This window comes from Nymphalis io, chromosome 5 (assembly GCF_905147045.1).
Source record: "Nymphalis io chromosome 5, ilAglIoxx1.1, whole genome shotgun sequence".
In the NCBI taxonomy this organism is placed as follows: domain Eukaryota; kingdom Metazoa; phylum Arthropoda; class Insecta; order Lepidoptera; family Nymphalidae; genus Nymphalis; species Nymphalis io.
The window spans coordinates 7379797-7392291 of NC_065892.1; the positions used below are offsets into that span (position 1 = coordinate 7379797).

Genomic DNA, 12495 nt, shown 5'->3' on the forward strand with positions numbered 1-12495 from the left:
CTTAATTACTATTACACATAACATATATTTCATTGTAAAGCTTTTTGTACCGAATTGAAGTAAATTTGATGACTCGGTTAAGTCGTGAGTAGAATACGGCCAATTTTAACATGAACAAATTGATGCAACTGATTGAATATAAAATTGAATATTCAGTAGGCGCTTTTAGATTTCCTAACGGATTGTAATTACTATTGCAACAAAACTACTATCGGAACGTCGGTAAGCTCATAGGTTAGTTGCCAATTGTTATTTGTTGAATTCAAATTCAAAATTCATGTACAAAATTATTTTAATATTATTCTTTTGGGATTTATGGCAATTTGTATTGTACATCTTCGATTTAAAACTGTTTAAAAATATTTTTAGAAAATCTAAAGCTATCGTTATATTGCAACTTCGCAAGGGCTATGATTCGTATTAGTAGTAGATTTACAAATTTCATGCGATTTTGTAATTGTTCTGCTGTATTACGTACCACAAATAGTTCTTGATTAATTTACCTTTATTTATAATACAACAATATTTCACTTAACTAGTTATAACCACATTAACTTAACTTCGAAGTTCCGATTACAACTTCGCCGACATTGAAAACGCCATTTTTTCGCGAATCCATAGTGAATATCATAGATTACTCCAGATCTCGACCAATGATATCGCGTCAATTGATATCGATGACCAATGATATCGGTATTAAAGTTGTCTATTTGGGTTTATTCCTCTTGTGGTTGGAATAGGCTATATATAGGTCGGATCTAGGTGACACAGTACTACACATGACGGTAGTACAGCATGCAGTCGTCTAGTACTTATCTATTAGTTCCCTTTCACTGTGGGAAGAGTAAAAATACTTTTCTACATCACATAAAATATTGGTTAACATAAGACAATATCCAAACGGACAAATTATTATCAATTTAACATTAGGCTATATTAAGGAGATGGATGGATAATACACATATATACAATAAAAGACGCCGAATCATATATATATATATATATATATATATATATATATATATATATATATATATGATTATATTTATATATATATATATCTAAATATATATATATATATATATATATATATATATATATATATATATATATATATATATATATATGATCATTGGAACAGCGTGGGGGAAAAAGCACCAAACCTTCTTCTTAAAAGGGAGAGGAGGCCTTAGCCCAGCAGTGGGATATTCACAGGCTGTTACGGTTACGGAATCTGGCTCTTCTGCTTCAGAGTAGGTATAATATACAAGTAATACTCATATTATTGCCTCTAAAAAATATAAAAAATATATATAGACATAATGCTCTTTTAGAGAATCTAATTGTCTTTATATTATATACGCGGATATACTGCTAGTATCTTTGTCACAATTCGACAGATTTAAATTCATGATTTAAACAATAATTAGGAATAATTTTGATTTATAAAAAAAATCAAATTTGTCATGTGACTCAAATATTTGCTAGTGTATATATAATGATAGGTGATCTAAATGAGTAAATAGTATTAATATTTTAACAGTTTATTATATCAAGTTAATGATAAGTTCTATAAAGATATGTACAAAAGTATAATGTGAATACTGGAACAATTGAATTATTGACTTTTGCTCATTGTTATCATAGTGTAACAAAACAAGTCCATAAGTCTAAAATAAAATTGAGTATTAATTCAGCATGAAATGTTCAATATAATGAGCTCAGTATTATTATACCAAATATAGATTAACTTAAACGAGAATTGTTTGAATGTTTTTCTTTATATTTACGAGTATAATTAAGACAGATTGACAATTTTTGAGACTATATTCTAAAATCCTAAAAATTAAGTTAACATTATAAATGTCAAATGGCATTATTAAAGACAGTCTACTTGATATCAAATTAGAACTAGTTTTGTAAAATTTACACTCTTTATACACAGGTTTTGCATTCTGGCCCTTTTTTTTTAATATGCACTTTTCAGTTCCGTATTTATTAACTATAACGAATGACTTTCGGCATGCTCACAGAGCATTATTACTAATCACAATTGATAACGTGACACTATTATTACTGCTTTATGGAATGGTTATAGTCACTCAATTCACAGAGAGTTTTCACTGCTAAGTTTACTGTTGGTAGTATTGACCTTTGTAGTTCTGAGATGCTCTCGCTTCGTTTAGTTTAGCTGCCTCAGGGTTATTGGCTTCCAGAGCAGTACGTTCCTGAAATTTATAAAAATATATTAAAAATACGTTTATGCGAATATTTTATACATATACCAAAAAAATTGATATAGATATTTACTATTTTGCCAAATCTTCCGAACTATCATATCTCGGGAAATATTGAAATTTTTATTCATCCAAATAGAAAGTATATAAAGGTAATAAAATAAGTATTACCTTTATATACTTTCTATGTAAAATTGATTGTTACCTCGCCAGTAAATTCTGTGGAACTTTCGTTGTGTTATATTAATCTAATGTATTTCATTTAATTACCGCATTAGCCTTGATTCCAGCGTAGATGAGGTCAAGACTCTTTTGAATTTCAGGGGATAGGGGAGGTGGGGTTGGGATATGGTCTCCCTTGACTCTGAAACCAAACTCATCAGCGGTGTATTCGACGGTGATGACTTGACCGTCGGGGGCAGTGTAGCTGTAGGAGCCTTCTTGTACGAGAGTTGGAATATCTTCGTTTTCGCTGTTTTTCACATTCCTCACGTAACCATTTTCTTGAGCATGGATGTTATTGCCGGTTTCATACCTAGAAATCGAAAAATTTTCAAATTATTACGAATATTTATTAACGGCTTTCTCTTATTTACAGTTTTATTTTTCTCGAAGGTTATATAATAAAAAAAGATTCTTATTATGAAAATAAAATAGTAGTAGTTAAATTAAAAATAACTGTAAGTGTTATGTTTTGTGAAAACTTAAGTGAGGAAATATAGACACATTCATTTCTGGTTTATTGACATTCAATTAGACTCAAAGTGAAAGGAATATTATTAACAGTAAACTAACTTCTTCACTATATTCTTTTTTTTTTGTTATTTTAGTTGATTAAATGTTGTACATAATAAAGCCATAAATACAAAATATTTAAAATTATTTATTATTATCTTAGTCATTATAATAAAACCAGAAACTTAATGTTTGGTTGTTTACTAAATGTCGCATGTTCTAATTATAATATTTTAATTCAAAGATTGATAGTTTATAATATAGTATTGATTTTTTAATTAAAATAAAATTAAAGATCGCGTGAAGCATCATTAAAGGTGATCAGATCAGAATGATTGTTATTATAAGGATGATTGTCATTAAAGGATAATGGTTTTCTATAAATATCGCTTATTATAAAGCATTTAGAAATTACTTTAATTAAAAGCAAAAAAATCGTTTTTATATATAATAATTAATTTATATTATCTGTTTTATTATACATTGAGAATAAAAATGCCTAAATTCTTGCAAACGATGATACTGTAATGCCTTATTTTGTTTTCTGAATACTTTTTTTTTTATTTTGTACTTTTTTAAAGGAGGTTAAATATTTCTAATGATTATTATGCTGAGGTAACTTAAATGTAAAATACATTACGAAATAACATAGATTTGACCACAATTTTTATTTTAACAAGTTTTTTGTTTTGTATTTAGATTTATATAACGCACTCATATTATTTAGGAAAGCTGGGATTACGGACTTTTTTTTAAATATTTCTTTACCTATCAAACTATTTTCTTCCTAGCCTATAGATCTTATTTGTGCCTTGTTAGACCTTTTATGAGTCCTTAGTCCCACCCTTTGTTTATCGTACCGTCCCAAATAAGATAAATAATTTTAATTACATTATAATATAAGCAAATTAATCGGTAGTTTTTCCTTTTTTATTGTTAGTTAGTGTTTTTTATCAGAAAGGAGTTTGATTATCAATCATATCATCATAAAACCGAGATGACCAGTTATACCGCGTGAATCTTAACCGATGATCGTGAGTTCAAACCCGGGCACGCACCACTAAATTTTCATGTGCTTAATTTGTATTTATAATTAATCTCGTGCTTAACGTTGAATGAAAACATCGTGAGGAAACCTGCATGTGTCAAATTTCACTGCACATGTGTATTCCACTAACACGCATTGGAGCAGCGTGGTGGAATAAGCTCCAAACCTTCTCCTCAAAAAAAAAGGATAGGAGGCCTTAGCCCAGCAGTGGGACATTCACAGGCTGTTACTGTTACATTAATATTATCAATAATATTATATTTTCTGGCTAGTTTAATTTAAATAATGAAGATACTATGCGATAGAATTTTCCGACAAAATCGTACACCGACACAGAATTGCGTAATAATTATAATGGAAAATACAAATAATTATTCAAGAAGCCCGTTATTTCTTCATAATCTCGAAATCGACTATTCTCGAAATCATTTTATAGTGATCTCACTATAAAATGATTGACACATAAAAATTTTAAAATAATTTTCTCTAGAAGTTTCAAATATGGAAATAAATATATTTCCTTCATATAAAACAATGAGCTCTTCTAATATATGATAAAAAATACTTACGAAGTTTGGTAGCTGCCATCGGTACCCTGTACTTTGTCAAAGCTGATGATGGGAATGACGGTAGTAGTGTCGATCTGTACTCTAGGCCTTAAGTCCTGAGGAGGTTGTCTGTAATCTGTCTGTGGTTGATAGTTATTGTAATTTTGCTCAGCCGTCGTTTGGTCATCTTCAGGCTTCAGGGACAATTTTCTCTGAGGAAGAGCAGCGGCAAGCGCTAGCGCAGCAGACAGCACAATCTGTAGATTACAAAACTTATAATTACATAAAGAAATGGTGAAATCGATGTAATGATTGTTGTATTGTTGTAATAATGAGTCAAGATGATGTCAGACCGAGAAGAGCTTAATCATATTCGCGATGTCGTAAGTTACCTTATCTTGTGAGCGGATACAATAGGTAACGAATTGCGACACCGGCTTATTCGCCACGCTGCTTTGGCGAAAGCAGGTCCCGGTAAAACATGTATTGACACTACACATCTACACTTGTTGTATTGTTTTCATTCGGATGTGTTAAGCTCTTGTTACGTTTTAACATTGAACATCGTATCGGCAACTTGTTCTTACGCAACTTAGCAGAAAAATCGTGAACAATATGACCTAACTTATGTCGATTATGTTAAGCGTATTTATTTCTTCTATCTATTATGTATTTATAAAAAAAAACCTTTATTTCATAAAATGTATAATACGACATTTAAATTATAATTTATAGTAGTAAGTAATTTTAGCTAAAACAGAAATTTAATTAAAAAAAATGTGTGTATAAAAAAACGTTAAAAATATCAAATTAAGTCAAGAATTATTAAAAAAAAATAATTCAAATAATAATAAGAGTATCATCTGTAGCAATAAATTAATGGTTATCGTTAAAATTCATAGACTGCTTAAAATACCAAGAAAGGGTCGAAGAGTAATATGTCAAGGTCGCGAATCCTATTTAAATAATTTACATATTAAATATTAGAGTAGGCATTTATGAATAATAATGTGATATCGATTTGGTAAGAGCATATTACCGCATGCTTTGAATGGTGGTAATCAAATAACCACATGTAATTGCGGTCATACGGTTTTATTAATAACTAAGTATATAAATAGTATCGGAATATTCTAGTTTAATATACATTCAAAGTGAACTGAGACGAAATTAATGTAGGAAAGATATTTTTTTTAGTCTTATTATAAATAAAATGAATAAACCAATTCACTACACACTGTGAAATATTATAAACGAATCACATGTTTATACTTCACGTTTACAAGCAAAAATTAAATCTAGTTACGCAAAAATATTAAAATTTGAATGGGGCAAAAATTTTAATATTGTTTTAAAAAAATAACTAGTCAATAGTTCGAAAAATATCAATAAAGCACTAAGCACACTTTACGCTTGTCATAAGCCAAATAATGACCTAGAAAGTGTTATGCAATTACAGATGTTTGTATAACAGAAATTCTCATAAACGAGGTTATGTGCAGTGGTATGAGAAAGAAATGTCAGCGCTTAGAAGCGCTTATACAAATGCATTGACTTGTTTCCCGTTCATTATTTTTTTGTAAGTTAAATGCGTAATGCATCGTTATGATGATATATTCAATATAATTAACGCGTTCAATTACGGAAGCTTTATATGAAAATGATTATGCTTACGATTATACTTATGACATACACGCGATACGAATTAGCAGTAGATTTTGTTTTTTTTTTTTAATATTGAGTAATATTGCTTAACATTCGACATTTAAGAGTTGTAGTAAGTATTACAAAATTATAAAATTGAGGGATTCTTAGTTTTTTTCGTACAAAATAACTATCAAGTACTTATTAGTATTTAAGTATTATTTAAATACTAAATAAATCTAAAAGTCAATCAGATATTTTAAAATAAATAAATAAACAAAAAATTAATAATCTAAGCTAATCAAAAGTGAAACTAATTTTAAGAGAGAATTGAGAACAAATGTCGTGACCGAATGCCACAATTAGGTGCAGGCATTCCAACATTATGTCAAAGTTCAACAACCGACTCGTCTACCGACCCTATTAGTTGCTGCATCTCGCAACATACGATTGCGGAAATCCTCAAATAGCGATATTTCAATAAAAATCCACTCACACACTGACCCATATATTAAGGTTATTCACAAATCAAAAACTTAAAACCCGTCGAGCTTCATTTCGACCTTATCGACGCGAGAAGATTTTAATGAACTTTATCAACTTACCAGTACTTTCATTGTTGTTTTTGTGTGTTTTTTTGGTGTAGCAGCGAGGCACGTGGTGTCTCTGAACTATGTCAGAGTGGTAATAGTGCGCCTACTTATATACTTCACCCCTGCCACTGACTCGCGCTCTGCCCTGAGCCATCACACTTTCATACCTGATTTGTCGCTTTAATTTGCTGAATCTGCTACATCTAGTTGATTTTTTTATATTGATTTTTGCACGGTTGTAATATTTTTACGAAAATGATTTTGTAGATGATTATGATAAATTTTTAATTGTATTAAACCATTATTAAACACATAATTATTAAATTCAGTATTGAACGTGTGAAGCTTTATTTCTTTTAAATTTAATAAGTAAATAAATTCATAAGCATTACGAACATATTTACTAAGAATTTACCACCAAAAATTTATTTTAATGATGTTATTTGCTATAAAAAATACATAAATAATATTTAAAAAAAAAACAATTAAATTGTTGGGTACAATGCCACTGGAAAATATATTAGTCAGCGTGTTTTTTCTATAAATTTGTAATGCGTATTTTTTTTTTATTTTAGTTTTAGTTATAGAATATATGAATAAAAATTGGACTATGTTTCTTATTAAATTGTTTATTATTGCTAATTCTAATTATAATGATAATTCTAAAGCTTTACAATGCTATAAAAGATGTCCGTGTATTGGGACAAGCTGTTATAGAAGCTTACATTACATAAGAAGGCGTTGTTTTCGTTCGTCAGTGTAGCAACATCTTAGTATCACTTATCTTAAATTGTGCAACATGTTCAAAAGGGTTTTCATGGGGAATCCTGTAATTACTTCTAAAGAAGAAAATACAAATAAAAATCAAAAGCTTCATATTACTTTGTTAAATGAACTTTATACTTAACATTTCATTAAACTGTTTGAGATGGCCCAGCAGCCCAGCAGTTGTAACATATGAATTATAATGGAATATTGGAGCTCAAATCCCGGCAATTACCTGTGAGTTTTTATGTGCATAATTTCTATGTAAGATGTTTCATCTTGTATTCGCCTGTAAAAGAAAACACATGAGGTATCCAGCATGTCTCGGATGAAATTCTGCTACTTAATATCCACCAACATTCATTGTAGCTGCATAGTAACGAAACTTCCAAATCTTCTTAAGAGAAACCCAGCGATGTAACACATACAAGTTACTTCTAACTATAGGCAGCATTAAATAAGAAATTTTATACATGTCAAACATAAATCGAGTCCAAAACTTTCTTATATATTACGAGTCATTCGAAAAAATAACTAGTTAATGTAGTGCATCAAAATTCAATTATTTAATTTTAACTGTATCGGTTTCACAGTCAAGTGAATCACGCGATACGATTATGATAACAATAATCGTATTCAGCTATATTTCATAATAACTAAAATTGCTGTACTCTCTTAAAAGTCTGCTATATGGGACTGATTGTTTTATATAAGAAAAAAAAAACAAAAATGTGAGATATGCATATGACTAGTATTTGCAGTTATTAGTATCGATTTTAATCTTAGTCAAAACTGTAGCCGAAATGGTCCAGAACATTAAACACAAAGCAACATCAACATCAGGCAAGCATAACTGAGGTTTTATCTGCTAAGTTTGTAGTGAAAAGGTTAAGGCTTACCTAGAAGTGACTTTTAGCACCGTTAAAGATTATAAAACTGTTGGATTTAGATCTCACTGTTTAAACATATTAAATTATACAAAATTTAATTTATTGTATGATATATGCAAAATAGCCCCGGGGTATTTTTCCTCAACACAAAACACGATCATTTGCAGACAGAAAATAACATAAATGTATCATTATTGCTTGCCCACATTTGAACACGCGTCATACATGTAAGATTCACGTGTTCTATCGGCTATATATATGACTAGAATGCTTGAAAAAGTCTGAAAATATATCAAAAACACAGAATGACCGTGACGGTTTTTATTACAATATATATTAATTCACAAACATTTATTTCAATATTCTTAATAAATAAACTAAACACACATTTCACGCAATTTAAATTGGCCGGCGTTAAAATCTTCACGAAATCTCCTGAAACATTGAAATCAGTAAAAATTATCGGCCATCATAAATCGTGTGTAGTATTATAATTATTCATTAATTAAGAATGTATATATATTGGCCCAGTGGTTAGAACGAAACGATGATCGTGGGAACAAACCTAAGCAAGCATCACTGAATTTTTAATGTGCTTAATTTGTGTTTATAATTTATCTCGTGCTTGACGGTGAAGGAAAACATCGTGAGGATGACACCTGCATTTGTCTAATTCTTCTACATGTGTCTTCCACCAACCCACATTGGAGCAGCGTGGAATAAGTTAAAAACCTTCTCCTCAAAAAGGAGAAGAGGCCCAGCAGTGGGACATTCACAGGCTGTTACTTACTTTTTTATATATTGATATTTTTAGGCTCTTTAAAATATAAAGCATGGTACATGACATTTAAAAATTATTAAGAATATACATACATCTATGAATACGTATAAGCAATATTAATTTATAAACAAGTTTTTGATCTAGCTGGTTATATATCAATGTATTATTACTTGGTATAAATATCGAATTAAAAATCGAATCTAAGGTCAGTCTCATATCTATTTTAAAGGTTGTCTCTTTATGATTGATAAAACAAGGCACGGTACCTTTTTTGTCAAAATAGCCACTGCGAGTATATTGTTATAGAAACATAATAATTATTCAGATGTAAAACGGTATGTAGTTTGCCTTAGTTCCAAAAATTTTAAAAAGCAGTATTGTGTTGTCTACGTAAATAGCGAGAAAAATACTTTTCCAAAAAAAAAAATTTCCTTACACAAATTTAATGAATTTGTTTATTGAAGAATATTATCATAGTTGGAGCAGATTATTACATAATATCTTTGATCACTCATTACGTTAGCCCAAAACGGCTTGACCGGTTTTTTAACAATTTGTCATAATTTTCTTATTAAATGATCTATTAAATTACGGTTGTTTGAAAGTTTTTAAAGAATGTTTTAAGTGTAAATTTTTAAGCCTAAATCTTTATTTAATTAATTACAATATATTGAAGCTTCAATAAAAGTTTGAGATGAAAACATAACACATCCCAACAGATGACTCACATGGCAGTGACATCGTTTCATCACCTTATACGTACGGGTGGGTAATAGGCGTAAGAAATCCTAATAAAACTCATGCTCTTCAGCTACTTTATTAGCTTAATTCAGCTTTCTTTTATTCTTATTATATTTACGTATATATTATTACATATTCTGAATTCATATAATTTTATATAAGAACTATAGTTCGATCCTGTGTATGTTTAACAATATATAGATGTGCTTATGTATATATAAAGGTGTGCCTTTATTTTATAAAAGGTATGCATGTAAGCTACCAAATTCTGAAAGCTAATGATGATATGGAGTCCAATAGAATTGCATTTGCCTCGTAATATCAAAACGAACGTCTCGTTAGGTTATTTTTTCAAATGAAGTTTTTAGTACTATAAATTTGCATAAAATCAAATAGAAAATTGTATCTAAGGTGGTCGAATAAAAACCGTGAGTAGACAAAAATTGCAAACTAGATATCGTTGTTTGATTTCGGCATGAAAACAATTATGAAGATTTATTAAAATAATATCTACAAACAATATGGTAATTCGCTTGTAAAATTACTTTTAAATAGTCAAGTTACAAGAGGAAATTTTAATTGTCAATTATTTATATCGGTGTTGAAATTAATTATTTCGATTTTGTCTTTAAAATTAATTATTTCGTACGTACAAAATAATTTGGGTTTGTAATTAATTTTATTAACAATCATTTCGTCAAAACAGTTCGAACACATAGCATGAAAGATAAATCAAATACCCGGTTTACACATCAATATTCAATAGAGTAAGAATATAATTCAATAGGTGCGTTCACCGTAGTAAGAGATGAACCGGTTATATAACCTAACATAAGGTTACCGACATTGCGCGTGGCGATCTAATAGCCTGCGTACAACGTTGTTTTGCCCCATTAATCGCACCTAGGAAATGGCTCTAGAACCGTCTTTGTCTAGTACCGTGTGAATAATGTACGAAGACGTAATAACACTGTTTGTTTCGTATCGATGTTCTTAGAATTTATTTTAAAACACAGCTCATTCTATGAATTGATATTTGTTAATTAAAAAACGAAGAACTGCTTAAAATTTCATCGTTTTGATTTGGTTGAACAAAAGTTGTCGTTTTGCCTTTCCTATTGTCATATTATTTATTAAATCTTTTTAAAGTCCCACAGTCTGCCGTGAATCAAAAACATTTTTTTTTGCGTTCGTCTTCCATGAAATCTCTTTCAAGGGAATGAGATTTGAAACATTTGCAATGAGAGTTGTCGGCGTTGTCACTTTTAGTTAATTATTAAATATTATCTACTTTTATGAGACGGTAAACCAAACGTACACGATATTTTTTTATATAAAATAAGACTGTGATGTGACATTACAAGATGTCAATAATCAAACGCCCTATCCCATTTATTTGGCATATGTAATTATATTGTTAACTAATGCTCTGCGTGGTTTCACCCTTATTAAACGTTACTGTGATGTTATCCAATCTATACCATTACATTATATAGTCAATAGTCTAATACTGTCTAAAGCTTTTTCTTAATAAATGAGCTAAAAACCGCAAAATATTTTTTTCAAATAACTAAATCCTGAGCTCATGGCGTTAACAATAAAACTCGAATATTATTGATTACTGTATCCTTAAGAATGTATATATTATCCTTGATACTGTTTATCCATATATTTTATGGTCTAGAGACGTTTATTCGTCATTAACTCATTTCAGATCTTCATAATTACGTTTATCATCATAATATATTTATTCTAGCTTATAAGTCACCGATTTCATTTTTATACTAACTTTTACATAAAACTCACTACCGTACTAGCTCACGTTAGTGCCAATGTTTAATCTTAAAAAAAAAAAAAATATATTGTTATTTATTTTATAATTAAGAAATAAAAGTAAAGTAAAGGATTAAAAATATATCCCGAACACTTTTTTATGTTAATAGCTTAAAAACAAAATCGCTTCTGGCCTTGTTTCTAAAAAGGATTAGGTATGTGAAAGTTAGCCTTTGACAATGCCATTAGAAGATGAATTGAAATGCATCCATCGAATGTCATTTAGTCATACGATTACGAATCAACCGCGCTTTGACATTTGTCCATTATTCATATAAAAACTATTACATATATATGGTCACTCCACACAGTTATAATATGAGTCTATTAGTTATAAATTTTCACATTAAATGTAAATAAATATTTGAAAAATATCAAAATACGAGCCTTAAAAATGTATGATATTAAACGCTAAAGTACAGTAGTTTGAAATTATATTAAGCAAACGAACTTGTAATGTAAGCAATGATAATTATATATTATTTACATAATTAATATAAAATATGGAACCCGATTAAGTTTGACCTATGTACATAATAAAACATATGTTATTTTTTTATTAAATCACCTAAAATAGAAATTAGTAGAGTAAATTACTTTGGTCACTTATATAAATAAAAATGCTTATTACATCTTGGTATCTGCAGATAAATTCTTTATCGTACTATCTCTATCGTGAA

At 29.2% G+C, this 12495-nt stretch overlaps 1 protein-coding gene across 1 annotated transcript; it reads right to left on the reverse strand.

Moving 5' to 3' along the window:
- Window positions 1–1781: 1781 nt before the first annotated feature.
- On the reverse strand, window positions 1782–6873 carry LOC126768305 (endocuticle structural glycoprotein ABD-4-like). The gene is made up of 4 exons (XM_050486320.1): window positions 6818–6873; window positions 4590–4825; window positions 2508–2772; window positions 1782–2228 (listed from the first exon to the last, which is right to left on the reverse strand). Exons 1-4 carry the CDS (start codon window positions 6827–6829, stop codon window positions 2133–2135), a joined length of 609 nt encoding a protein of 202 aa, XP_050342277.1. The 5' UTR covers window positions 6830–6873; the 3' UTR covers window positions 1782–2132.
- Between the last annotated feature and the right edge of the window lie 5622 nt (window positions 6874–12495).

Excerpts from the sequence above, each read along its gene's own strand:
- LOC126768305 (XM_050486320.1), bottom strand. Across the intron at positions 2,773-4,589 it reads GATGGCAGCTACCAAACTTC|GTATGAAACCGGCAATAACA; the intron begins GTAAGTATTTTT and ends TTCGATTTCTAG. Across the intron at positions 2,229-2,507 it reads CTGGAATCAAGGCTAATGCG|GAACGTACTGCTCTGGAAGC; the intron begins GTAATTAAATGA and ends TATAAATTTCAG.